The sequence below is a fragment of the Jaculus jaculus genome, chromosome 2, assembly GCF_020740685.1.
Source record: "Jaculus jaculus isolate mJacJac1 chromosome 2, mJacJac1.mat.Y.cur, whole genome shotgun sequence".
NCBI lineage: Eukaryota > Metazoa > Chordata > Mammalia > Rodentia > Dipodidae > Jaculus > Jaculus jaculus.
Genome location: NC_059103.1, coordinates 6956759 through 6984355, shown reverse-complemented (window position 1 = coordinate 6984355; position 27597 = coordinate 6956759). Strand labels below are relative to the sequence as shown.

At 54.9% G+C, this 27597-nt stretch overlaps 2 protein-coding genes across 5 annotated transcripts; both read right to left on the bottom strand.

Moving 5' to 3' along the window:
- Positions 1 to 642: 642 nt before the first annotated feature.
- Positions 643 to 16437, bottom strand: Tmem184a (transmembrane protein 184A). 3 transcript variants are annotated; one of them, XM_045143875.1, is made up of 9 exons: positions 16321 to 16437; positions 8044 to 8271; positions 4383 to 4548; positions 4092 to 4182; positions 3904 to 3979; positions 3647 to 3738; positions 2432 to 2601; positions 1871 to 2068; positions 643 to 1381 (listed from the first exon to the last, which is right to left on the bottom strand). In XM_045143875.1, exons 2-9 carry the CDS (start codon positions 8269 to 8271, stop codon positions 1122 to 1124), a joined length of 1281 nt encoding a protein of 426 aa, XP_044999810.1. In that variant the 5' UTR covers positions 16321 to 16437; the 3' UTR covers positions 643 to 1121. The 3 variants fall into 3 exon arrangements, with proteins under 3 accessions (XP_044999810.1, XP_004666402.2, XP_044999809.1); XM_004666345.2 differs by lacking the exon at positions 16321 to 16437 and adding an exon at positions 9184 to 9387; XM_045143874.1 differs by lacking the exon at positions 16321 to 16437 and adding an exon at positions 9031 to 9159.
- A 4785-nt stretch (positions 16438 to 21222) lies between these two features.
- Positions 21223 to 24288, bottom strand: Psmg3 (proteasome assembly chaperone 3). 2 transcript variants are annotated; one of them, XM_045143954.1, is made up of 4 exons: positions 24128 to 24287; positions 23870 to 23996; positions 23504 to 23740; positions 21223 to 21676 (listed from the first exon to the last, which is right to left on the bottom strand). In XM_045143954.1, the coding sequence occupies exons 3-4, from the start codon at positions 23717 to 23719 to the stop codon at positions 21524 to 21526; spliced, it is 369 nt and encodes a 122-aa protein (XP_044999889.1). In that variant the 5' UTR covers positions 23720 to 23740; positions 23870 to 23996; positions 24128 to 24287; the 3' UTR covers positions 21223 to 21523. The 2 variants fall into 2 exon arrangements, with proteins under 2 accessions (XP_044999889.1, XP_004666403.1); XM_004666346.2 differs by lacking the exon at positions 23870 to 23996 and having other exon boundaries at positions 24128 to 24288.
- Positions 24289 to 27597: the final 3309 nt, after the last annotated feature.

Below are 27597 nucleotides of genomic sequence, written 5' to 3'. Positions count from 1 at the left end.
CAAGGAGATGGGGGAGTGTCCCCACTCTCGCTGACCTGGTGGCTCAGTTGCTGCCTGGCTGTCTCTGAGATCCGGAGCACATCTCCCTCTGCCTCTGGCGGACATGAGAGTGGGTAGCTGGGCAGTGCTGCCATCCCTGGGTGGTGCCCACTGGTCCTTCCTGTTTGGGTGCCTGCCTGCCCAGCCAGGCTTTGGCTTCCCACCCCCAACTGCCTTTGTGTCTTCCATGTTTTCAAGGCCACCGGTCCTCCAAGCTGCCTGAGGCCATATCTGTCTCAGGACCCCTGGGCACTTGGACCTTGCCCGCCACACAGGGAGATGAGAAGAAGGAGGGCTCCCAGGTCTGAGCCCCTGTGCCCAGGCATGCTTGGCTGTGCCACAGGTTGCGTGCACGCACTTCACAGTGGGGCCTGAGGCTCAGAGGGAGGTGAGCACTCTGGCTCCCTGGGTGGCACCGAGCTGCTTACATGATGACTAAGTGCACTAAGTGCCCTGAGTAACTGAGCCACACCACGGCGGCTGTTCAGGGCAAGGAGGGCTAGGGGTGTGCCCGACACTCACAGAAATGGGCCTGCTGAGACCACCTCACTGTGGGCCCATCACTGTAGGGTCATGGTCGTGAAAGAAGAAAAGCCCAACAAGTTCTAGAAAATGCAAAGTGTTTATCTATAAATAAGTAGCAAGTTGCAGGTGAGCTCGGTGACACTGTCAATGGGCCGGGTAGCCCTGAGGGGGCCTCCCGGTTGTCTCCTCTAGAATACCGGGCAGGGAGCCTGTCCCACGCCTGCGCACCTGGACCTGCTCTGCCCTAGCCTGGGCTGCCCACTCTTTCTGACCTGCCCAGCCTGGGATATGACCATCTGTGGAAGGAGTGGCCAGCTCGCAGCTCTACCTGCAGGCAGGCCACAGCCAGTCACCCCGCTGGGAGCTCAGGCATGTGCCAGTGACCCAAGCATCTTCCCTGGGCTATGCATGGGGTAGAGAGGCTCTGTGGGCCTTGCAATAGGGGTCTTGGGAGAGGGCCCGGACCCTGTGGCAAGTGGGTTGGTTGGGGACCCAGTCACCTCCCCGGATGCCTGGGTAGTCTGGGTCCCCAGCTAAGATCCATGGATCCCAAACCATTACAGGTCCTCTGAGGAGATCAGCATCCGCTTCTCCACACTGCGGCTCTTCTTACCCCCACCCGAGCCCCCGGCGGGACTGGGAGGGGCGCCCAGCGATGGGCGCCCACCCTGGCCAGGCCCCGGGGCCTCGTGGGTGGCTTGCTGTGTGTACTGCTGGTAGGCTGGAGAGAAGTTGTGGATGGCATCCTGTACTATGTCCTGCGGGCTGATGGTCTCCTTGAGGCCACTGGAGATACTCTGCATGGGTGCTGGGGGGGCTGGGGAACACAGGCTGTCAGCGCCCTGCGTCATCACGTGCACCCCATGCTGGGGACGTGGCCTCTCGGGCCCCATCTCCCCTGGCCGCTGGTCTGCGCGGGCCTGGGCGCCGGTACGATACCGGTCTCTGTTGGTTAGTAGCTGATCCCAGCCCTCATCCTTCCCTTCAGCCTCTCCCGCACACACTGCTGCCTAGGCTGCCACAGCGGGAGCGCTTCATGCTCCTGGTCATTTCACTCACCAGGAAGAGCCGGTCACCGCTGGCCATGTGGCCTACGTGGCTCACTAGGGTCACCTGCCCCCTCCCTTCCCAACACCCTCCCTGAACCCCGAGGGGCCCTCACAGGATGGATCTAGTCTCATCTCCTTTAGAGCTCATAGCCCCCTTCCTGCCCAGCTCTGATGCCCCACAGGGCTGTCCCCTTGACCAGCTGTGGGCACCCCAAGCTGAGCTTCTTCAGGTACCTCAAATGGCAGACTTGGCTCACCTGGTGAGTTTTGCTGCTTCTCTGCATACACTTGGCAGGGGAAGGCGCAGCGCAGGGCGAGGGAAGCGAACACCATTTCGATACAGATGAGAAAGTTCTGGTATCCAGCGGCCAATGTGCCGGCCTCCACCCTGCTGCCGTCGACGGCCTGGACCTCGGGGATGACCCCACACTTCTCCAGGATAGCCAAAAGCATCCCTAGGGATGGTGATGACCACTCAGGGCCCCACTCTGGACGGTAGGGTGACCCCTGCTAAGGCTTCCATTGAGGCTGGCCTGGGGTGAGCAGGAGTCAGCTGGAGGAAAGAGCCCGGCTTCCTCCAGGGCTCCTCTGACCAGGGCACCCCACCCATGGTAAGAGACTGAGGTTCAGAGGGGCTGAGTGCCTCCAAAGCTGCAGTCCCTAGGCGTTCTTCCGGCCATGTCTAGCCCAGGTCCAGGCATGCCCACTTCCCGCTTTCCCCCACCCAAGCTTTGTCACTTGACTTGCTATGGTGGGATGGAAGTACCCTCAGGACCTGGGCTTGCAGGGTCACACCCACACCCACCCAGCCCACACACCCTGCCAGAAGGAGAGGAAGATGATGGCTTTGATGGTGAGAAACTTGAGCACTGGCTCGAAGGGTCGCAGGAGATCTCTGGTGGCGAAGTAGAAGAGGAACAGGGCATAGAGGGCCAGGCTGACCGAGGCATTGTAGACGAGGGTCACGTACAAGTAGCCACTGTGGACACTGGGCAGGAAGAGCTTGGTCAGAGAGGCCCCTGCTCATAGAGATGCTTTTAGCTTATCCCCTCCTGGGCCAGGCAACAGGGCAAGGGGGCAGCCCCACCTGGGTCCACTCCACAGGGTACCAGATAGCCCTGAGGGGAGTGGACCTTAGGGGCCCCCTGAATCACCTTCAGGAGCAAGCTATGGTATCGGGCCTTTCCCCAGAAGTGTCTTCCTACCACCAAGTCATCCACAAGACTTTCCGAGTTTCCCTTGTGTATGTGTCTGGTGTGTGTGCATGTATATATGCATGCTAGTATGTGTGAACAAGTGTGTGTGCATGTGTCTGTGTGCCTGTGGAGGCTCAGATTGACGTTGGGTATCTTCCTCAATCATTCTTTTATCTCGTTATTTTTTTCTTTTTGAGATAGGTTCTCGCTCTAGCCCAGGCTGACTTGGAACTCACTCTGTAGTCTCAGGCTGGCCTTGAACTCACGGCGATCCTCCTACCTCTGTCTCCCGAGTGCTGGGACTAAAGGTGTGTGCCCCCATGCCAACTATGTGTTTTTAAGAATAAGGTCTTTGAACCCAGAGCTCACTCAGTTGGCTAGAGTAGCGAGCCAGCCAATTCCAGGGAAGCCTCCTGCGTGCCTCCCCGAGGCTGGGGTTTCAGGTGGGCACCCCCATGCTTGCCTTTTACTTTGGGTACCAGAGAGCCAAACTCAGGTCCTCATGCTTGCTGGGCAAGCACTTCAACGTAGCCCATTTCCCCAGCCCCTTGGTTGTTGTTTGTTTTTTGATACAAGATCTCACGTTGCCTAGGATGGCCTCCAACTTGCTATGTAGCCAAGGATGACCCTGACTTTCTGATCCTCCTGCTTCTACCTCCCAAGTGCTGGGTTTCCAGGAGTGCTGGCAATGAAACCCAGGACTTCATGCATGCTAGACACACACTCTTCCCACAGAGCTACAGTCCTCACAGGAAAGAAGACCCCCCTGAGTAAGGACTTGCAGGGAGCTCTGTCAACAGCTGCCCCCAAGGTCCTGCGTCCCAGAAGGCTCCTTACTTGAAGTCCCCATCGTGGTATTTGTGGAAGGCTTGGAGGATGATGGTGGTCAAGGCCATGCTGGGCTTCACGATGCAGAACTGCAGTGTGGCCTGGGGGACAGAGCGAGCGTGGGCGCAGGAAGAGACGGAGTGGGGCAGGGTGGGCAGGTGGGCTAGGCCATGCTGGGCTTCACAGTAGAGAACTGCAGTGTGGCCTGGGGGACAGAACGAGCGTGGGCGCAGGAAGAGAGGAGTGGGGTGAGCAAGTCCCCCCACCTGCTTGCAGAAGCGCAGGAATGTGATGGAGTACGACATCCCCCGAAGACAGCAGGTCCCATAGAAGCAGCTGGACCTGGGAAGAGGAAGAATGGACAACGGCTCTCCAGTGTACCCTGGCCTGACCTGGACCCAGGCGGTGGAGTGGGGGCGGGGGGGGGGGGGATTGGTTTCTGGGGCGGACTTACTTGATGGGCTTGCCCCGGATCTCAGCCATGATGGCGCTCTCGCCCCCCAGATATTGGAAGCATAAGGTTAGGAAACTGTAGATTACAAAAGCTACAGAGCGGACAGAAGGACGACCGTCAGTGAGACCCCCTCGGAATCCGGCGCGCATGTCGCGCGGGCACACCCTCGGGGCTCGCCAAGGCCGTGCATCCCCGGGGCTCGGGGAGGGGTGCCCTAGGGCTGGCTGGGAGCAGCTGGAGACGGGGGCCCCCACCCTCCCGGGCTCCCCCAGCGCAGCCCCGCCGGCTCACCTTCATAGCAGTCGCGCACAGAGTCGAAGTACAGGTAGTAGGGATGCCCGCCGAGCAGCAGCAGGCTGAGCCAGGAGTCGAAGGCGTAGATGGGCACGATGAACAGCAGGCGGATGACGTAGCGCTGCTCGTGCGGCACGGTGTAGGAGCGCAGGTGAGAGTATATCTGGCGCGGGCGGGAAGAAGGCTCTGTGGGACCCTCTGCCCTCTGCCCAGCCCTGCTGCCCAGGGCACAGGCTTGCCAGGAAGGAGGCGAAGGGCGGCGGGCGCCAGGGGTCCAACACAGCTCACGGGATGCCCCGTGTCCTCCCGCATCCCGGGGAGCGGGATGGGCGCCGGGAGGAAGGACAACTTTCCTAGTGAAATGAGAAGGGTGGCGCACGCCTTTAATCCCAGCACCCGGGAGGCAGAGGTGCCAGCGAGCACAGTGGCGAGAGGCCCTGGTGTGTCTATTTTTTTTTTCCCTCTTTTCTTTATCTGTCGGCTTGTAAATAAATAATAAGTAAAAAAAAAAATATATATATATATATATATATATATATATATATATATATATATATATATTTTTTTTTTTTTTTTTTTTTTTTTGGTTTTTCAAGGTAGGGTCTCACTCTGGCTCAAGCTGACCTGGAATTCACTATGTAGTCTTGGGGTGGCCTTGAACTCGTGGTGATCCTCCTACCTCTGCCTCCTGAGTGCTGGGATTAAAGGTGTGTGCCCCTACACCCGGCAAAATATACATATTTTAAAAGTTATGCATTTATAGCATTTCCCCCAGCATTTTTCTTTTTCTTCTTCTTCTTCTTTTTTTTTTTTTTTTGTTGTTTTTCGAGGTAGAGTCCATGCTGACCTGGAATTCACTACATAGACTTAGGGTGGACTCAAACTCACGGCGATCCTCCTACCTCTGCCTCCCAACTGTGGCATTAAAAGTGTGTGCCACCACGCTCAGCTTCTCCCGGCATTTTTTTTTTAAATTTTTTAAATTTATTTATTTGAGAGTGACAGACACAGAGAGAAAGACAGAGGGAGAGAGAATGGGCGCGCCAGGGCTTCCAGGCTCTGCAAACGAACTCCAGATGCGTGCGCCCCCTTGTGCATCTGGCTAACGTGGGACCTGGGGAACCAAGCCTCGAACCAGGGTCCTTAGGCTTCACAGGCAAGCGCTTAACCGTTAAGCCATCTCTCCAGCCCTCCCCCGGCATTTTTATAGATATGTGCGCTGTAAAGAGACTGACTTCAGCTGACTAATATAATCTCATGTGCTTGACAGTTTGGGTTTCAAAGTAAAAAAAAAACAAAACTTAGATTTTGAGCCAGGCATGGTGGTGCATACCTTTAATTCCAGCACTCAGTGTGAGTTTGAGGCCACGCTGATACTCCATAGTGAATTCCAGGTCAGCCTGGGCTAGAGGGAGACCCTACCTCAAAAAACTAAAGAGCCAGATGTGGCGGCACACACCTTTAATCCCAGCACTCAGGAGGCAGAGGTAGGGGGATCGCCATGAGTTTGAGGCCACCCTGAGACTACACAGTGGATTCCAAGTCAACCTGGGTTACAGTGAGACCCTACCTCAAAAAAAAAAAACAAAAAAATTTTAGAATCTTCTTTTCTTTTTCTTTTTTTTGTTTTGTTATTGTTTTGTGTTTTTTTTGTTTATTTTTATTTATTTATTTTGAGAGTGACAGGCAGAGAGAGAGAGAGAATATGGACGTGCCAGGGCCTCCAGCCACTGGAAATGAACTCCAGACGCGTGCGCCCCCTTGTGCATCTGGCCAACATGGGTCCTGGGGAATTGAGCCTCGAACTGGAGTCCCTAGGCTTCACAGGCAAGCGCTTAACCACTAAGCCATCTCTCCAGCCCATTGTTTTGTGTTTTTGAGATCAGACCTCACTACGTAGCCCAGGTAGGCCTTAAACTCATGATCCTCCTACTGCAGCCTCCTTCTGGGATTACAGGTATGCACCATAATACCCAGGCAAAAATGTACCTTTTAAAAACAACTTTCAAGTGTGTGACACACTGTGATTCACAATGTCCCTGAGGTTACAACATTGTGCTCTTTGCCAACACACTAAGGTGACCCAATACAACCAGTGTGTCACACAAGCCTGATGGAAAGGGAAGGAAATCAAGTGTTTTACCTCAGGTGGTGGGAAATATAGTAATTAAACAGTTTTCACCTTTAAACTTGGTTTTGTTTTGAGGTAGGGTCTCACTCTAGCCCAGGCTGACTTGGATCTCACTCTATAGTCCCAGGCTAGCCTCAGACTCAACAGTGGTTCTCCTACCTTTGCCTCTCAAGTGCTGGCATTAAAGGTGAGCGCCACCATGCCCAGCACAAATGATTTCTTGAACTTACTCTCTATAGCCCAGGTGGGTTTTGAACTTGTGATCCTCCTGCCTTAGCTTTCCAAGCTTGGGGATGACAAGCTTGTGCCACCAAGCCTCAATATACAGTGTCTTACGAGGAAGAGGGTGGGCAGGAGGAACCGGGGAGCTAGGGGCATCCTTCCCTCTCTGGGCAGCCGTGGGAAGGTGCTGTGCACGCGGCGGAGGTCAAGCTGTGGGAGGGAGCAGTGCGTGCAGAGACAGAGGGGGGCAGTGAGGGCCGCTGGCACGAAAGCCAGGTTCTTATCAGGCACCCCTCCCCCCACTGCTGCCTGTGGGAGGACATAGTGTGACCAGCCAGCAGGAGACCTTTCCCAGGCTGGCACTGCTTGGCTGGTGACCTTGGAAAGCTGCTGGCCTCTGTGACCTCAGTTTCCTCACCTGTACACTGAAGCTCCAAGCTCTGGAGGGATGGTGAGTCTGGGAGCCCCAGGAGTGACCACGCGGCCTGGTCCTGAGCCACAGCCACACACACACAGCCAGTCCCCAGGGTTCCCGCTCAGCTCCTGCCCGGTGGGAAGTCCCTCCTGCCTACCCTCAGACACAGGCGTGTCTCCTCTGTGTCCTGGTTATTGAAGCCACTCTTGAATAGGTGCCTTCTAGCTGGTGGCTGTCCCAGACAGGACTATCTGCTCTCACTTCCTGCCCTGTCCTAGGCTCACCTGCTCATTCATGCCCTCACCCCCTGGCCAGTGCCATGAAGGCATTCTAGAGGGTACTGGGATCTTAGTTCCATTGTCCCCAGCTCCGCTCCCCCAACTTCCTGCTCCCCCCATCACGCCACTCCCACCCTTCTCTCTAGCTCCCAGCTGCCTGTTTCTCCTTTAAGGCTCGGCATAGAACAGAGTCCAAATCCTAAGCAGCCTCCTGGGATGGCTACCTGACAGGGAAAGGCCCTCTCTCCCGAGGCAGTGTGAGCTCAGGAAAGCCCCTGGCGCTCTTCCAGCCTTGGTGTTCTTGTCCGTGAACTGGGACAACTGTGCTGATCTCAATGACTGGGAGGCGAGTAGGCGCCGGGCCAGCACTGGGCCCTCTGTCTGCTGGTGGTCTCCCGTCTCAGGTCTAGTCCCTGCATGCACACCTTGGCAAAGGGCCTGGGCCCTGGCTGGACACTGGCTCTGGGGCTCAGGACCCCCATTCCTCTGTTCCCACTAGGCCCGTGTGTCCAGTACCAAGAGCTGTCCCTGGAAGAAGTCCCAAGATCCCAAGCTGCCACCTGTGGGGCCTGGTTAAGCTGTGTCAGGTCCCATGGAGATGGGGGGGCTTACCTGGTGGCAGGTGAGGAGCAGAGCAGTCCATACAAATACGCCAGACACGCCTCGGGCCAGCGCGGTGGTGAGGAAGAGCTGCGAGGTTCCCTGGGAGCCGTTGTCCACGCGATCCACCTGCGGCCCGGCTGCCATGGCGGGCATCGCCGGAGGGGAGCTGGGCCGAAGCCAGGGTGCTGACACCAGGGAGACTCCGGCTGCTCTTGGGAGCCCTGAGGCGTTTTTCATCTGCAGTGGGCAGGCAGAGAGGAGTGAAGGGACCAGCGCAGGCTCCTTGGCAGCATGAGGGCTGGGAGGTGGGCCGTGTGGGTGTTACCCGAGAGCTGGCTCTGCCCGCTGCCCAGTTCCGCCCCAGTGCTGTCTGCCTGGCCGTCATCCCTGGCATCCCACCCAGCATCCTAGGGCTTGCTCAGAAGAGGGTCCCCCTATGGGCGGCCACCTGTCCCCTCTGTGGGAGGCTGGGTCTGACCAACTGTCTCCCCCGACCCTGGGTGGACCCTCAGCACCCTTTAAGCATAAGGGCTCAACTCCCTTCTTGGCTGGGGATCAGCTTCCAGGGTTAGACATCAGTTCCTGTGTTCTGGGAGCAGTCCCCCTGCCACCTCTGATTGCTTGTAAGTCACAGAGTTCCACCTCTGGTGCCCTTGAGCCCTCTGGCAGCCAGGACTGAGTCCACACCAGATGTGGTGACCTGAACCTGTAAACCCAGCGCTTGGAGGATGGAGGCTAGAGAATTTAGAGTTCAAGGCCAGCCTGTGATACTTAGAGAGACCCTGTCTCAAACAAACAACAACAACAACAAAAGCAAACCAAACAAAACAAAGAACCAACAACCAAGCAAACATAAACAAAGACTGCTTTCACTTAGTCTGGGACGTGGGAACCCACCGGTCCTGTCTGCCCAGGGCATGGGAGAAGCCCAGTGGGCTCTGACTCCTGCAGGGAAGGGGCCCACCCGCAATGCCCGTCTCTCCTGCCCTCACTCACCCCTGCCCGACCCCTGCCTGCCCCCTGGCCCTGCCGACTGTTGTTAGGTGTCTCAACAGGCCACAGAGGCGGCCACCATGGCCCTTTGCCTCCCGACGGCCCAGTCAGACCTCCCGGCTGCCCGAGGTTGTCTGATCGCAGCCCACAACCTACCTCTGTGGGCAGGAAGCTCTGTGGCCCGGGCCTCAGAGGCCTGGCCTCTAAGGAAACCTGGCTGGTCATTCACGTGGCCACATGCCCCCCCACTGGTGGCTGCCTGGGGGCGGGGCAAGGCTGGTCTCTGGGAGGCAGACAGGCCAGGCCGCACCTGGCCAGCGGCCCACCTGGACTCCTGACTGGAGGAGAGGCCTGAGGGAGGAGGCCCCGGGGCCTGTCTCCGCCCCTGCGGACACTCTATCTCTCACCGGCTGTTTGCTCAGCGGCAGCTGGCTCCCAGGAACCAGCTGGCTTCCAAATGCCCTCACCTGCCGGCACCAGGTGGACATGCAGTTGTGGTGAGCAGGAGGGGTCTGGTTGGGCTATGCTGGACTGGGGAGGAGGCCATGGGGAGCTACCAAGCACAGGGTCAGTTTTTTAGGTGACCACAAAATTCTGGAACGAGGTGGAAGTAGTGATTATACATTACGGGTATACTTATTGCTCTGATTTGGTCACTTCAAAGGGGTCAATTTGGCCAAACCTGGTGTGGCACTGGCCTGTCATCCCAGCTACCGAAGAGGCTGAAACCAAAGGAACAAAAGTTCAAGGCTTGCTTGGGCTACAGAGTGAGTTCAAGGATAGCCTGGATGACTTCATGAGACCCTATCTCAAAAAAAAATTAAAAAAGAGGACTTCAGAGATGGCTTAGCAGCTAAGGCACTTGCCAAAGGACCCAGGTTCGATTCCCAAGCACCCACGTAAGCCAGATGCACAAGGTGGCGCATGCATCTGGAGTTTGTTTGCAGGGGTTGGAGGCCCTGGAATACTCATCCTCTCTCTCTCTCTCTCTCCTCTGTCTTTTTCTATCTCAAATAAATAAATAAAAATCAAATATTTTTAAGCTGGGAGTGGCAGCGCACACCTTTAATCCCAGCACTTGGGAGGTAGAGGTAAGAGGATTATCATGAGTTTGAGGTCCCCCTGAGATAACATGGTGAATTCCAGATTAGCCTGGGCTACAGTAAGACCCTACCTTGAAAAACTAAAATAAATCAAAAATAAAAATAAAATAAATAATTTTTAAAAATTAAAAATAGCCAGGTCAGCTTGAACTAGAGTGAGACCCTACCTTGAAAAACCAATAAATAAATAAAATAAAATAAAAATGAAAAGAGAGCCAGATATGGCGGCACTTGCCTTTCACCATAGCATAGGCAGAGGTGGGAAGATCACTTTGAGTTTGAGGACAACCTGGGACTGCAGAGTGAGTTCCAGGTCGGCTTGGGTACCATGAGACCCTACCTTGAAAACAAAACAACACAAAAAGTAAAAAGAGGGTTGGGGATGTAGTTCAACAGTAGAGTGCTTGTCTAGAACCCTCCAGTGAAGGGCTGGGGGTATGGCTCAGAGATAGAGCACCTGCCTAGGATCTCCCATGAGAGACTGGGGTGTGGCTCAGTGGTGGAGCTCCTGCCTAGAATCCCCCAGTGAGGGGCTGGGGTGTGGCTCAGTGGTAGAGCTCCTGCCTAGAATCCCCCAATGAGGGGCTGGGGTGTGACTCAGTGGTGGAGCTCCTGCCTAGAATCCCCAGTGAGGGGCTGGGGTGTGGCTCAGTGGTAGAGCTCCTGCCTAGAATCCCCCAGTGAGGGACTGGGGGGCGTGGCTCAGTGGTAGAGCTCCTGCCTAGAATCCCCCAGTGAGGGACTGGGGGGCGTGGCTCAGTGGTAGAGCTCCTGCTAGAATCCCCCAGTGAGGGGCTGAGGGCATGGCTCAGTGGTAGAGCTCCTGCCTAGATTCCCCCAGTGAGGGGCTGTGGTGTGGCTCAGTGGTAGAGCTCCTTCCTAGAATACCCCAGTGAGGGACTGGGGGGCGTGGCTCAGTGGTAGAGCTCCTGCCTAGAATCCCCCAGGGAGGGGCTGGGGTGTGGTGGTGTGGTGGCCTAGCACAATGCCCTGGGTTTCATATTCATCAGTGCATAAAGGGGCTGGAGAGGCCTGGTCCATCCCACCTCTGTGGAAAGAGGCCTGCCTGCCTGGCTCCTTGAGGGCGCTGCGGGGCGTGCGGGGTAGGAGGTATTGGAGGCAAGGGGCGGCCACCTCTCAGTTCAATTCTGGTTACATGTGGGCCATGCTGCTGTGGCTATTGGTATTATGTGCCCAAATGATTCTGTCATTTGTGCCATCTGGTCCTCCTGATGACCTGGCCAGTGGGACTTTAGTGTGCTCCTTTGGGGGATGGGAGCTGGGGTCTGGAGGCTCATTCATGTGCCCAGGGAGCCCCAGAAGTAGTGAGAGCCCTGCTTTCCCCCACCTTTACATCCACACCTACCCACCAGGGAGGCCCGAGGCTGGGACACACTGGGGAAGTCATACCCTGACTCCCTCCATAGCCTCTGACCCTGTCTCACAGGCTCAAGGCCATGGCTCCTGCACCCAGGCCAGCACTCCTCCCAAGCATTGCTGCTCTTGTCTGGGGCCCTCTGTCACCTCCAGCAACAATGTCCCTGCATCTATAATCTGTATGTTCTCCCTGCCTTCCCTTGGCAGAAGCTTCCAGAACCTGGCACTGTGCCCACATCCTTAACTGGCCCTGCCACATAAGTGGCCTTGGATTGTGGGTAGACAGGTCTCTGCGCTCTGCAGCCAAGGCAAGTTGCTACCATCTAATGAAGGTGCTCTCCTGACTTTTACCCTGGTCCAGAGGGCTCTGCAGAGATGTGGCTGATTTAGCATGTGGGGACGGCAGACACCAGCCTTGACAGCATTGCTGTCTTTGTGAACAGTGTTGAAGGGAAGAGACAACACTGCCCACAGTGTTAATAGTTCTGGGGTGTTTTAGGGACCCAGGATTCACCTCACCCTACCCATTTGCTGCAGGAAGGAGACTGAGGCCCGAATTTTGTTTCCAGAACTGAGTACAAGAGATTAGGCTTCAGGTCCTCCCTGGGCTGGTGGTGGGAATGAGAAGACAGCAGGAAACATTGTGGTCTGATGTCAGAAGAACTTCCCTGGCTGGAGTCAAAGGGCCAGGCTTCTGAGGAAAGGACATTGGGCAGCGAGGCCTGGTGGTCTCCTTGGCCCCTGTCTTGCCAGTGGCAGTCTCTGGCATCAACCTGAAGTGGCTCATGCAAAGCCCCTTCAGTTATGGCTGCCTCCTGCCCTGACAGTGGAGGCACCTCTAGTGCCGCCTCTGGGCCGTTCTCACAGCTGTCCTGCCCTGGACTGTTCTTGCTTGGGCACTGTCTCAGGGGAGGCCAGAAATGAGCCTATCTCAGAACTTCTTGTACGGCCTGGGCAATGACTTTGCCTTGTGAAATAGCCTTGGCTGCATCCCACTTCCCAGCATTGGACCTTTCAGGAGTGAGAAATGCAGGGCTCTGCAAGGTGGCAGACCTCCTGCTATCTCTGCCCACTCCATCCTGCCCATGGCCTTGGACACCTCTGCCACTCTGGTCCTCTGTTTTCTCACTTGTGAAGTGGGCTTGGTCAAAGATTCAGTCAAGGCAGGAACTGGGTCACCCACCCAACCAGGGTCTGTTTCCTTCAGCAAACCCTCTGTGCTGTCCCCACATCCAGACTGGCAAACACTCCAGAATTCTGGGTGTGACCAGCTCTGCTACTCCCTAGTGTGTCTGAACCTCAGTGTCCCTACCTGTACGAGAGGGCAGCAACAACTGCCTCCCAGGGCTGCTGGGAGGATTCAGCAAGATACAGACCAGGGCACATCACAGTCTGATCCACTTTCCTGGCAAGGAACAGAAGTTCCTCTCATTCTTTGGTCCCTAAACCTGTCTCAACCATATTGGGCTTTCTGAGTTAGCTCCATCCCCTGCTGGGAATTTATGGTCACTGCAGCATCTTCCCAGTGGGCTTCTGGGCTCTCTATGGCCTGGGCTCGGTCCCCCATCTTCCCTACAGTCAGGGTCTACACTTGGGGTAGACAGAATCGAGGTGTCTAGACTGTCTCCATTCACTTGGGGGGGGGGCGTTGTGTGGAAGCCTGGCTGGTCCCCTGCAGATGTCCACTTTGTAATGGGCACCACACAGGGTCTTGTTCAGGGGAAGGCTTGTTAGCTTCCTGTCACAGACAAAAGGATGGCTATAGGTAGGATTCCTTATCACACAGCTCACTGGTGGGGATGAATGGGGAGGGACCCTCAGAATCCAGGCCTGTGGCTCCTATACCTCCCCGAGTCATCTTCCTATGTGTGGTCACAAGGTATATGACCTGCCCAGTGGGCATCCTAGGCCCAGCACAAGCAAGGGAGCAGTCTATCCTCAGACACGGCCAAGCCAGACTCCCCAGTGGCCAGGGCTATAGGGCTAGAGACTTCACCCTGCTGACGTTTGCCTGGGGTCTGGAGAGATGGGTAGCCGGTCTCCTCCTTCACGTCGGTCAGGGCCCCAGGACGGAAGTCCTCACCCCAGCTCCTATTTCACTGCCACGAGGTGGTCAGAGCTGAGTGCTCGCCCTCTGCTCTTGCAGGAGTTGGTCATAATGGGCTTCAAGAGGCTTTTGGGTTTGTTTTTGCGTGCTAGGTATATGTACTAGTATGTGTGCACGTGTGTGTAGGCCAGATATTACCTCAGGTGTTTTCTTCAATCACCCTCTACCTTTCCTTTTGATTTTTGAGACAGTCTATTACTCAACCTAGTCATTGATTCGGCAAGTTTAGTTAGCTGGCTTGCCCTGGAGAGCCAACAGTCTCTGCCTCCTCAGGGCTGGGACTATAGGCACATATCACCACACCCGGCTCTTAATCCCTTCTGGGGATCTGAAACCACCTTCCTGTTTGCACAGAAAACGCTTTACCCACTGAGCTGAGGCCAATGGCCCTGGAGTCTTGCGGGCTCCAGGATGGTGGGTGCTCTGGAAGGGGCAAGATGACCCCAGGGTCCTGAGTCTCAGCTCCCAGCATGATTTCCCCAAGATAAAATCAGGTCCCAGTCTCCCCTGACACCCCGTCCTCTGTGCAAAGACAAAGGCAGGACATGAACCAAAAATCCAATCACAAGCCCAGAAACAGCCTGAGAACAGAGCTTGTACCCCTGAGGACTGATCCATGGACAAGGGAGGAAATGGCACATTCCAGTAATAAAAACTCACTCTTCTGCAACCATGTGGACCCTCCCTATGTCTGAGAAAGATTCCTGTCGGTAAACTCTCACTCTGCCTTGCTACACTTGTCTGCCCTTACCCTGATTCTGTATCGGATGGAGAAGGGAAACCCTTCTAGCTGCTGATATCAGGCCCATGCCCCCAGCCCTACAGCGGGCTTCAACATAGGGGCTGGCATCCTTCTGGCTGGTGGAGAGCACTGCTGTGCTGAGGGAAGCTGGGGGTAAGACTGGACTGAGGCTTTTCTCCGATTTATGGTTTGGGGGTAAAGGTCCCTGTCTTTGCTGGGAGCCTGGGACAATGTCTTGTTTGCCTGGCCCTGCAGCTGGGGCAGGGGGTGTTTGTCACATGGCTGTCCTAGGGGAGAGAGTCCAGGCACCCAACACAGGACCACATGCTAGGAATGATGGGAGGCAAGCTCAGATAGCACAGGTCCCCCAGCAGGACAGCAAGAGAGAGGCTGGTCACTTGCCATGCTCTCACAGGCTCTGCTGAGGGAGACCTTGCCTGGAGACTGGCACCATGGCCGATACCCACTTAAGGCAGGACCTAGACCACACCCATAGCAAGACAGACTTGCCTCATCAGATGGGACAGCAGGACCTCTGACCACTGTTCACTGTGACCAGGCCAGAGTACTGGCCCATCCAGCATGGCCGGTGCTGGGAAGCTGGGGAAGAGAGGAGTAAGGGAAGCTGCCGAGCCGTCCCCTCTCTCCACACCTGTCCCTCAGCCTCAGCCCTACTTTTGCTACTTGCCATGACTCCTGCACCGGGCTGCCGGCCAGCCTATGACATGTCCCTAGTTGGCCATCTAGTCACTCCTCAGGGCAGAGTTGAGCTCCTGTCCCCAGAGCTGCAAGACCACTTCCAAGTCCACGAGCTCCTTCCAGCCAAGTGGCACCACTGGCTGGGATGACAAGTCCCACCCTGGTCTGCAGAGGGGCCGGGGCAGCCCAACCCTGGCACCTGCCGCCCCAGGCTGGCTCCAGGCCTTCCACTCCCCTGCTGGTGTCCACTAAATGGCAGAGAGCACTTGCCACTGAGGTTTCGTTCCTGCCAACTCCATTGCCCTGATGCAACCGGCACCCACACCCTGGGGTGTGGCAAAGTAGGAAGAGCTGCCTGTGGGTCAAGGTGCTCAGGACACACACACACACACACACACACGGGCATGGGGGTGTGAGAGGCCCAGGCTGGCTGTGGCTTCCCCTACCCCAGCACCACCTTTGCAGCTTTGGGAGAAGCTGGGTGAAAATCCCAGCAGGCAGCCTTCTACCCTGGCGATCCCACAACTACCTCTTTCCTCCCTCTGTGTCTTCCAGGGGGCTCCCCAGTATGAGGCACCATCGCCTCCTAGTGGCGGGGATGCCACTCCTCACCCAGATTGGGAGCCCCGCACCCCCTGGCCCACGCCAGGAGGCGGGCACTGCCTCCAGCCCTGGACCAGGCCTCTCTTGTTGTACAGGCGTCTGCGAGAACTCTTGCCTGTTTCCTCAGGCGATTGGGATCTCCGTGTATGGGCTGCACATGAGGTGGCCCCGTGAGCTGTGGGTGGCCTCCTGGCTTCCGGTTCTGGGGCTGACTGGACTCTGGGCCTGCTGGCTCTGGGCTCCAGGATGCCCCCCCCCCAACAACAAGGGAACACTGGCCGTCATCACGAGTCTCCATCCTGCCAGCTGCACCCCTACCTGCCCCTGTGCCACCTCTCCCCAGGCCTGTAGTCTTAGCCCCCAGAGAACTTGCTAGGGCATGTCCATGCCTGCCTCTGCCAGAGGCAACTGTCAGAGTTGGGTGTGCACCGACAAGGGGCGGTGGGGGGGGGGGCTTCCTGCCCACAGCTGGGCACAGACCTATCCTGGGCCCAAGACCCTGTGTGGCGAGCAGGAAGCCTGGACTTGGGTGGAGATGGGTGGGGGTGGAGGGAGTGATGCTCCCGGCCTTGGGAGCAGGTGTTTTCTCTCTGCTGGGGTCACAGCCCTCAGCCTGGAAACTACTCTGACTCCGTGCCCATACACCCACACCCACAGCTCACCTCTCTGGTGACTGGGCGGCTGCCCGGGCCCACCGGGCAGATGGACGTCTTTGGTTTTCCAGACAAGGACACGATGTGTTGTTTCCAGGCCTGAGGAGGTGGTCACGGGGGGGGGGGGGTTGTCCCACGGTAGTGTGGTCTCTAGCTCTTTGCCATCCCACTTCGCAGTGGCTGAGGGAGCCAAGGTCCCTCAGACGCTACTGCTGCTACCCAAGCATGGCCTCTCTCAAGCCCAGAAACTCCTCCCAAGCCTACCTGGCCTGCCCTGCCTGCCTGGTAAGCCTCGCCAGGCCACACCCTCTGCTGGGCTACACCCCGTTGGCCATGCCCTCTGACACCCAGATCCTAGTACAAGGCTCTCCTTCCCCGCCTGTCCACTGGCGCCTGCAGGCCTGCTGACATTGGACGGACAGGCTTCTGGCCACGAACCCACTGGAGGCTGACCTCCGCATCCATCCTGGGGGCACACTGTTTGAGGGACGTATGCATTGAGGGGTCAGAGGTCTGTCTGTCTGTCTTCTTCCAGCCCTTCCCTCTGTGTACACTGATGCCTCTTGCTTCCTTTGGTCCTGCCATCCTTGAAGTGCTTGAGGGAGATGGGGACGCACCTCGTCGGAATCTGTCATCACAGCCATCTTGGCAGAGCACCAAGATGGGTGACCCATGCCAAGGGCCTTCCGTGCCCCCCCCACCCCAGGTTGAGGTCTGCTGCCATTAGGGTCGAGTGTCCCACATCTCTAAGGCACAGCCTCGGGAAGTCACAGCTGGGCCTTCCCTGTCCCCCAGTGAATGTGTCCCTGAGCTTGTGGGCACCATGGAGGTCAGGAGAAGCTAGGCAGGGAAGCCGTTCACCATGGTCATTCCGAGTGTATCCAGGCGCTGGACTGAGCCCTGGCCCTCTGTAGCCAGCTACGACGGCTCTTTCCATCTGCGGTGGTCCTCAGGCCGCTCACACTCTGGGCAGCGGCCTGTCCTCGCTGGGTGGCACCTGCACAGGACGTGTGGATGAGCTCTTCCTTCAGAAACGTCTCTCCTCTTCTTCCCCTTCCAGCCAACCTGCATGCCTTAGTGCCGCCCCCCCCGCCCCCTGTCCTACCTCGTGATCCTTCTCAGGCCGGCGCGAGGGAGACGGCCCTTCACGACCCCCCACCCCCGGCCATTGCGTCTGAGCGGGAGCCGCGAGGCTCGGGCCCCGCGCAGCCCTCCCACGGCCTCGTGTACCATGGTCAGCTTGCCCGGTGCACCGGGACCCCGGAGCTCAGACCTTCCACAACCCTCCCTCAACTTGGATGTGTTCCTTCCCCAGGGCGCAGGGCCCTGTGATCTCAGTGAATTCTCATTTCTGGGCTGAGGCACTGCTCGGCCCACACAGGGGCCTTTGCCGTCGCGTGAAATCGGAAGCCACAGTGACGGTGCCACCGCAGCCACCCGCGGGCTCTGGCCTCGTCACCCCATCCTCCCTGCTCCAGCGGCTCACTTGGGGCTCTCCTGCTTTCCCATCGCACTCCGGGCTCACCCTGCAGGCTGTCGTAGCTGGCTACAGAGGGCCAGGGCTCAGTCCAGCGCCTGGAAACACTCGGAACGACCATGGTGAACGGCTTCCCTGCCGAGCTTCTCCTGACCTCCATGGTGCCCACAAGCTCAGGGACACATTCACTGGGGGACAGGGAAGGACGAGGGGAGCGGTGACTCGGCACAGTACCAGTGCACGACCCTGTGGTAGTCAGAGACGTGGCCTTCATGAGGTAGTCTGTCGCAGGGCAGCCAAAGCACGTTTGACAGTCGCAATTCCAGCTCGGTCGCTGTGGGGGCAATGCCACATGCAGCCCCTCCATAACTTCCATCCAGCTGGCAGCCCCGTCCCCCGAAAATGCCGGCATCGTAGCTATAGTTCTTGCTGGTGTGGCAGGACTCTGAGATACGGCGGCCAGGGGCTTCCTCTCGGAGCTGGGCCTGGCCTGAAGCACACGGCAGAGCCTGGCGCGGCTGCTGCCTTTGGTCGGGATTCCTACAGCCTCCAGAGAGCTCCGAGCAGCTGTAAGCGCTGCACAGCGGGGGGGGGGGGGGGGGGGGAGGAGTGCTGCGGGAAGCCTGCTCAATTCCGGGTCAGTTTCCGTCCCACCTGCGGGCAGGTGGTCAGTCTCTGCTTCTGCAAATGACCTGGGCCAAGCTGTCTTTAATCCCCAGCAGCTGCTTGCTTACCATTGTCTCTGAGCCACGCTCTGACCTTCCTGAACATTAATTGTCCCTGTCTTGGTCATGGGGATCCTGTGAGATAGCTTCGAAATGGAGAGCTTGAGCCAGAACCAGAAGCCTGGAGGTAAAAACCCAGCTTGACACGTCAGAAGCTTGTTATTTTCTGATGGAGCTATGGCTTAGAACAAAATTTTTAAAAAGAAAAAAGAAATCTAAGGTCTGGAGAGATGGCTTAGCTGTCAAGGCACTGGCCTGTGAAGCCTAAGGGCCCAAGTTCAATTTTCCAGGTCCCACGTAAGCCAGATGCACAAGGGGGCACACGCATCTGAAGTTCGTTTGCAGTGGCTAGAGGTCCTGGCATGCCTGTTCTCTCTCTCTCAACCTCTCCCTCCCTTCCTCTAATAAATAAATTTAAAAAAATTAAAACAGTAAAAACAGGGCACGGGAATCTGGGGAAAGAACTCAGTGGGTCAAGTGCTCGTATTGCAGGCACGAGGGTCTGAGTTCGATCCTGAGAACCCACATCCAAGCTGGGTGTGGTGGCATGTGCCTGTCTGGGAAGCACTGGGAAGGCAGGTGTGAGGATTCCTGGGGTTCACGGGCCAGCTAGACTCGCTGAATCGAGAGCTCCAGGCTAATGAGAGCCTGTCTCAATAAAGGTGGATGGCTCCTGGAGAATGACACCCAAGGCTGTCCTCTGGCATCCACACACACATATGCCACACTTAAAAACAAAACCAAACAGAATAACCCAGAGGCACTGAAGGGCCCAGTGGCTGAAGTGCCTCAGCTCTCCACTCAGGAGCAGATGGGCTTCTCTGGGCTCCAGAGGAAAGGAGCTAGGGGTGTCATGATGGACAAATGGGTCACCAGAATGGGCTGTGTGAGCTGGTTTCCTCTCTACTCACTTAAGAGACCAAACCAGAAAACTAAAGCTACAGAGCTGAACTTGGACCTGGCCTTCAGCCCCACCCAGGCTGCTCCCAAAGGGCATCTGTGGCTCCCGTCATCTGATTAGACAGCAAGTGGGAATAATGGGTCTGGTGCCCAACCTTTGCTCAGCACCATTGTAAGGGCTCGTCTGAGTGTGTCCCACCCTCAGGGTCATCCCCCACCCCAGCCCCAGCCAGTCTTGTGCGATATGTACCTGAGCTGGTCCTTCTGTCCTTTGTTGCCTGTGAGACTTGAGCTGTCCCAGGCCTTCCAGTGGCGGTGGCAAACAGGATGGTGTGAGAAGTTCTGTAGGGTTTCAGGTGTGAGACAAATGTGTGCGTGTGTGCATGCACGTGCCAGGCAGGCCACGGGAACGGCCAGACCCTGAAACCAGTCTCCGGCCCACTCAGGGGACGTAAAGATGGGTAAAGCAGGGATCCAGGCAAGGATGGACCAGGAGCCATCTGGAAGTCCTGCCTGTCAGGGATGGGGGTTTGCAGGGCTGGGTCATGGACCCTGGGGTCCTCTTGCTTCTGACAGCAGACACCTTCTGGAAGTCTGACTCAATGTTCAAGTAGCTCCTTAGCTCTGAGCTGGTTTCTGCTTAAAGGTCTCCCCAACTGTCCCCTGGAGCTCCAGAAGGGCAGGGGAACATGGCACACCAGTACACACCTGACCAGGAGGAGTAAGCTTCGAGGCCAGCCCATCTTCAGCAGATTCACCTGTAAATGCACCAGGAGCCCTGGACTGCGGGCTCACTCACTACTGGTTCAAAGAAGGTAAAAATCCCTTCCTCAGGACTGGGGACAAGGCCCAGTGGATGAAGTACTTGCCATGCAAATGTGAGGACCCGAGTTTGATCCACAACACCTATATAAAAAGCAGGACATTTAGTCTTAGCACTTGGGAGGCTCAGGTAGGAGGATCACCATGAATTCAAGGCCAGCCTGGGTTTACAGGGTGAGTTCCAGGTCAGTGTGGACTAGAGTGAGAACCTACCTTGAAAAATAATGAATGAATGAATGTCACTTTTACATGAACAGAAAGCTACATTACTGTATATGACCAGCCTTTTCAAGTTTATAATATACTTTCATATGTATTAATTTTATATTACCTTTTTTGTAAAGTAGAAACCACTTACTTTTATTTATTTATTTATTTTTTTGGAGACAGGATTTTGCTTTGTAGTCCAGGCAGTGTTCAAACTCAGCAATTCTACCTCAGCTTCCTGAGCATGGGGTACATAAGCATGTATTATCATGGTATGCTCAAAAACTACATTTTGGGGGCTGAAGACATGACTTAGCAGTTAATGGACTTGCCTGTAAAGCCTAAGAACCTAGGTTCAATTCCCCATACCCACATATGCACAAGATGGCACATGCATCTGGAATTCATTTGCAGTGACTGGAGGCCCTGGCATGTCCATTCTCTCTGTCTCTTCCTCTCCAAAATAAATAATAATAATAATATATATATATGTATATGTATATATATATTTTAAAGCAGGACATGGCTTGCAAGCTTAAAATCCTAGTGCTGAGCAGGCTGGAGACAGGATGGCTGGGGCTCACTGGTCAGCCAGAGTAGCTGAAAAGTGGTAAGTTTCAGGTTCAGCAAGACTCTGTTTCAAGGAAATATGGTGGGAAAGTGATAGAGGACTCCCAGGGTTTCCTCTGTGCCCATGCACAGGGGATGTATACATCTGCATGTGCGCACACGCACACACACGTGCACAAGAAAAGAAAAAAATTTAAAAGGCTAGCCAAGTATTTTAGGATATTCACTTTTAATTAAAAAACTCTCCCACAAGTCCTGCTTGCTGAGGGCTGTGGGTCCCACTGGCTGGCTGTGCCTTTCACTCTGAGACGCCGGCTGAGGCCCAGAGGGAGCCATTCTCAGCGTCCCCAGCATGCTTCCTGCCTCCCCCGTCACACCGGGGAGTCTCCTGACAGGATGCTGGCATGTCCAAAGCCAGAGAAAGTTCCTCCACCAAGCAGCAATGGAAGGAGGGGTCTCCGAGGCCCTGAGTGGACTGAGTGTCCCTGGTCTCCACTCCGCTGACTGTGGGTCACCACACCTGGCACATCCGGATTACTTCCTTCAAGGCCTTCAGCCCCTCCACGCTCTTGTCCTTCACAGCCATGGCTAGCAAGACTGCTTTGTTTCCTGCTTCTTGAGACACAAATGCTACCAGGTTCTTTGCAAAGACGTGGATGAGAGGCTGGGGAATGGGAAACAAGATAAAACTAAGACTGCAGAAATCTCATAATTTTTTTTTTTGGGGGGGGGTCTGACCTGGGACTCATTCTGTAGCCTAGGCTGGTCTTGAATTCATGGCGATCCTCTTACCTATCTCCTCAGTGCTGGGATGAAAGGTGTGTGCCACCACACCTGGCCACTTTAAAAAAAAAAAAAACTGTCTGTGGGCTAGAGAGATGGCTTAGCAGTGAAGGCATTTGCTTGCAGAGCCAAAGGATCCCGGTTCAATTCTCCAGGACCCATGTTAAGCCAGATGCACAAGGGGCTGCGTGCAGCTCAAGGTCATTCGCAATGGCTGAAGTTCCCTGGTGCACCCATTCTCTCTCTCTCTGCCTCTTTCTCTCTCTCAAATAAATAAATAAAATTAAAAAAAAAAAACCTGTCTGAAGCTTGGTGTGGTGGCACACGCCTTTAATCCCAGCACTTGGGAGGCAGAGGTAGGAGGATCGCCGTGAGTTCAAGGCCACCCTGAGATGACAAGAGTTAATTCCAGGTCAGCCTGGACCAGAGTGAGACCCTACCTCGAAAAACCAAAAACAACAACAACAAAAACCTGTCTGTGTATACATGTATGTGTGTATGGGCGCATGTTTGCTACGACACAGGTGTAGAAGTCAGAGGATAACCTCGAGGTATTTCTCTTCTTTCAACCTATAATTTTTCTTTATTTGAGAGAGAGAAAAATAGGCAAGAGAGGGAGGGAGGGGAAAGAGAGAGAGAGAGGGTGTGCCAAGGCCTCTAGATGCTGCAAATGAACTCCAGATGCATGCACCCCCTTGTGCATCTGGCTTATGTGGGTCCTGGGGAACTGAACCTGGGTATTTTGGCTTTGTAGGCAAGCGCCTTAACCACTAAGCCATTTCTCCAGCCCCTCCTTCCACCCTTTTGAGAAGGTTTCTTGAGCTTCCAGATTCTCCTGGCTCCACCTTCCATTGCCATAGGTGTGTTGGAATTACAGATGTGTATGTGCCACTTTGTGTTTGGCTTTATATAGGTGCTGAGGAAATTTGGTCAGCGGGCTTGCAAGTGAGAGACCTCAACCAATAAGCTATTTCCCCGCCGGCCCAAATCTCGCTTTTTCTGGTTTTTCAAGATAGGGTCTCACTCCTCTATCTCAGGTTGACCTGGAATTCACTACATAGTCACATAGTCTCAAAGTGACTTTGAACTCACGGCAATTGTCCTACCTCGGCCTCCCAAGTGCTGGGACTAAGGGCGTGTGCCACCAGACCTGGCTCAAACCTCACATTCTGATGTTTTCATTAAACATCCCTCAGGCTGGCTTCCCACACCACCTCTAAATCACTGCCCCTGAAGCTGGAGACAACAGTGACTCAGAGCCCAGCATGACATTCCTCACTGCAGGCATAAACAAACCGCTGAAGAGGCATCATTACATTTATTTCCTTGGATGCCTCTCCATTCCCGTCTCTCCAGTTAGCCCTAATCTGGAAAGACTTAGGACAGACATGCCTGCAGAGGGGAATGCCTTCTGGACTCAAGAAGCATAGACACCTGCTAATTAACACATGTATCACCACAAGGTCAAGCGGAGGAGCAGGCTGCTCACAAATCAATACCTCTCTGTGCGCTGGGTAAAATGTTCACTGGCTGCGGAAAGCTTCACCAAAGACAGACAGGCTTCTCTCAGGCCCTAAAGGTGCTGGGGAACGGCGTGACTGTGTGTGTGTATGGGGGATACCTCCCCCACAGTCCATATCCTTATCAACACCTGACAGCTGGGAAAGAGGATTCTCCTTCACACGGGGCCCCCCTTCCCAACCTTTACCTCGTCCTGCCCGAGAAGGACTTTGGTCGTGAGCACAGGCTTGCTGATGTCATGGGCCACATTGTTGGGCTCCAGGGAGACCAGTGTACCCATCTTTCCGAACTGGGTCACAACAACTAGGATGTGGCTGCTGAAAGCTGTGCAGACCACCTGGGTGGGCACTCCACACACCACTTCCGACTTCTGTTTGGAAACCACCAATGGTTTGCTTTCCATGGTCCTGATCTTCAACAGAGGCTTGTTTAAAAAGAAAGAAAAAAAAAAGGGGGGGGTGGGGAGGAGGGAGGGAAGACTCAATTAAAGTCAGATACAAATTGGGGTTTCCAAAGCAGACACACCAAGGAGTCCCATTCAAAAGTGACCAACCGGAAGTGGCCGCACCAGCCTGTCACGCCAGCCCTCAGGAGGCTGAGGCAGGAGTATCTCCAGTTGCACGCTGGCTGGCCTTGGGTTACACGTTTGGGCAGAGGAGGGAGTACTCCATCTCAACCCCCTAAAAAAACCACGTGTGAGCACATCCACGCAGACTTCTGGATCTTTCCCAGCTCATCTGCCGCCCTTCCGCTCGCCCTGCTTTCTGGCCGCCGGAACCCCTCCCCCGCCTCCATTATCACTTCTTGATACCTGGCTTGGGGGAGACCACCGGAACCCGGAGCGAGCTGCACCTTCCGGGGCCACGGCCCCCACCCTCCCACCGAGACGCGCTGGACAGAGGCTTGGGCTGCAGCCCGGCCCCGAACAACCCGAGTGCTCCCCCCCCAACCCGACCACCGCGGGCTAACACGCCGGAAGTGGCTCTCAGCGAGCGAGGCCTGCTACTCCCGTTTGCTAGCGGGAACTTCCGGTTCCGGTCCGTCGGGATACCAGTCCGCGGGGCTCCGTAGCCCGGGCGCCTGGGGTTCCGCGCTGCTGCCGGGTGCGCGCCGCGGCGTGGAAGGTGCTGGCGCTCGTGCGCGTGCGCGTGTGCGCGCGCTGTGGCCCCGGTGACACTGCTAGCTGGTGTTCATTCTCACTTGCTGTGTACCAGGCATTGTCTAAGCGTTTAACACACAGTAATTCGTTTCATCCTCACCCCCCCCTCCCCATTGGGCACACACGCCGTGGGGTCGTTGTGCAAACAGAATGTTCATTTGCACAAGCCTGGGCCTCGTCCTTGACCCTCGTGAGCCCCAGCTGATGCCTGCCTCCTGCAACCCCAGCTGCAGATGAGGCTGTCCCTGCCTTACTCTCAATGAACCCCTCATGCATGACCTAATTCTTTTTTTTTTTTTAAAGATTTTATTATTTATTTATTAGAGAGAGGGAGAGAGAGAATGGGCACGCTAGGGCCTCTAGCCACTGCAAACGAACTCCATCCAGATGCATGTGCCACCATGTGCATCTGGCTTACAAAGGACCTGGAGAATCGGACCTGGGTCCTTGGGCTTTGGAGGCATGTGCCTTAATTGCTAAGCCATCTCTCCAGCCCTAATCCAGGACCTAATTCTTGAACCTCATGAATCCCAGGCGATACCTAGACCTCACCCCTGACCCTCTCTGAGCCAGAGATGATGTCTGGGCCACATCCCTGAGCCTCTGGTGATGCCTTCCCCATCTGATCCTTGCTGGGCCCCTTAGGCATGGGCTTGGATCCCTATTCTTGACCCTTGAGCCTCAGCTGATGCATGGCCCCACCTCTGATCCTCACTCAATTCTAGCTGACACCTGGGCCTGGGGTTTATACCCAGGCTTTATCTCACACTGAGTCCCAGCTGATGCCTGGGTCCTGCTGTTGACACTCTGTGAGGCCCAGGTGAAGGCAGGAGGAGTTCCTTGCTCTGCCATTCTTGTATCCACCGAAAGTCTTACTGTAGCTCCAAAGTGGGTGTTTTATTGTCAGGGTAGGAGAACCTTGGGCAGATACTGGGGTAGAGCCTTGAGACCCTTTCCGAGGATGGATGCCCCTGAAAGCCCTGTGGCAGAAGCCTTTCTGTTCATTTTGCTGGCTTCACTGGCAACAGGACGCTTCTTCTTTTAGCCCAGGCATCTCCAACACCTTTACCCCCTTTTAACATGAACCAATGACTCCTTATCTAATCTTAGTCAAGTCAAACAAAGCTTGCTCCTTCCCCCATGAGCTCTGGTCATGTGAAATAAAAGGCATGCATACAAAGCATGATCGAAATAGACATAGCTTGAGAGGAAACTAGCTCCTGAGCATTCTTGCAGTCAGCACACGGAAGGAAAGATTAGAGTTTCATGGCACTAACACTCAAGCAGCGTATAGATTTCTCAGCAAAGTCTTTTCGTCAGTTCTAAATTTAAACACGCATCCACCCACACACCCCAAAAGCAAATTGCTGGCGTGTTGCTTTTCCTTGTGAAGTCTTCAAAAGGGGCACTGATTTTATTCACTATGCATTCTCCCTATATGAGGCAAAGAGGTTTAGGAAATCTGACTCCCACTCAAGAAAAAAAACCTCAGAAATAAACTCACCATCTTTAGAAAAGGGATGTCGGGGAACAAGATGGACAGCATTTTGATCATACTGTTAAGTAAAGGGTTGGCATTGGGCTGTTTTTGGTCTAGACCTATGATAATAATAAAAAAAAAAAAGTATGAAAGCAAACAGAGGCAAAAAGCTATCCTAGGCTAAGGTGCTGCCGCTGTAGGCAGGGGACTTCCTGGTGGCTGAAATGGTGTGGCCAGTGCTTACACACTGTGATGGGTAATCCGAGTGTCCGTTTGACAGGATCTAGACCATGGAAACAAGTCGGTGGGCATGACTGTGAGGGAGTTTCTAGATTAGATAAACTAGGGTGGGAAGACCCACCCTAACCTTACCTAACTTTAAAATTAAACTTATTTATTTGCGTGTGTGCATGTGTGTATGTGTCATGGCGGGCATGCAGAGGTCAGAGGAAAACCCGGATGTGTCTGTGCTCCACCTTCTCTGAGACAGGGTCTCTTGCCACTGCGAACGAAGGTCAGCCCAACTAGCCTATGGATTGGGATTCTTCTGGCTCTGCCTTCCACTGTCCAGGGTACACTGGGATCACAGATACATGTGCCACTTTGTGTCCTGATTTACATGGGTGCTGGGGAATCAAACTCTGGCCTATAGGCTTTGAAAGTAAGTGTCTTTTACCATGGAGCCATCTCCACAACCCCTCTAAATTTTTTTTTTTTTGATTAAGAAGTTGTCTTAGCCAGGTGTGGTGGCACTTACCTTTAATCCCAGCACTAGGGAGGATCTCCATGAGTTCAAGGCCACCCTGAGACTACATAGTGAATTCCAGGTCAGCCTGAGCCAGAGCAAGACCCTACCTCAAAACCCTGCCCCCCAAAAAATTGTCTTGGGGCTGGAGAGATGGTATATCAGTTAAGGCGCTTGCCTGCAAACACAGGATCCAGGTTCAATTCCCCAGGACCCATATAAGACAGATGCATAAGGTGGCACATATGCCTGGAGTTCATTTGCAGTGGTTGGAAGCCCTGGGGTGCCCATTCCCTCTCTCTCTGTTTCTCAAGTAAATAAATAAAAATAAAAAATTAAGCTGGGCATGGTGGTGCATGCTTTAATCCCTGCATTAGAGAGGCAGAGGTAGGAGGATTGCTGCCAGTTTGAGGCTGAAACTCCATAGTGAATTTTAGATCAGCCTGGGCTAGAGTGAGACCCTACCTCAGGGGGAAAAAAATTAAAAAAGAAGTTGTTTCGAATGTGGAAAACCTTAGATAACACCCATTTTGCATTTTATTCAATAAATCTTAGGTTATGAATGTGATCAGTGTTAATTTGTAGGAACAATAAAGAATCCAGTGTTGGTTTGCAGAGTCATCATTGCTTCCACAAACTGAATGGTAGCTCAGCTTCTACCCGCCTCCCTGTGCAGGGTTTCCCCTCTCATGTTAGAGAGAGGATCATGGGCTATGTGTGGTTGCCATCCGTTTTCCCAAGAGCCTCTCTTAATCACTTCCTATTCAAATTTCTGACTGTTGAAAGGCCATGTAGTCATCAGCCTGGCCACTTCCCCTGATGTCTGCCTATCTGGCTTTGCCAGACCCTCCCATCCTTGCCAGTGACTTTGGGCTCCATTTGAGCATCACCCAGCCA

Bases quoted from the DNA above. Each gene is read 5' to 3' on its own strand.
- Tmem184a (XM_004666345.2), bottom strand. From the start codon at position 9,252: ATGACCAGCCAGGTTTCCTTAGAGGCCAGGCCTCTGAGGCCCGGGCCA. The intron at 4,183-4,382 runs GTGAGCCGGCGG...TCCGCTCTGTAG, and splicing joins TGTGCGCGACTGCTATGAAG to CTTTTGTAATCTACAGTTTC. The intron at 1,382-1,870 runs GTGAGCCAAGTC...TGTGTTCCCCAG, and splicing joins GAAGCAGCAAAACTCACCAG to CCCCCCCAGCACCCATGCAG.
- Psmg3 (XM_004666346.2), bottom strand. From the start codon at position 23,719: ATGGAAAGCAAACCATTGGTGGTTTCCAAACAGAAGTCGGAAGTGGTG. The intron at 21,677-23,503 runs GTAAAGGTTGGG...CCCATTCCCCAG, and splicing joins TCCTTCTCGGGCAGGACGAG to CCTCTCATCCACGTCTTTGC.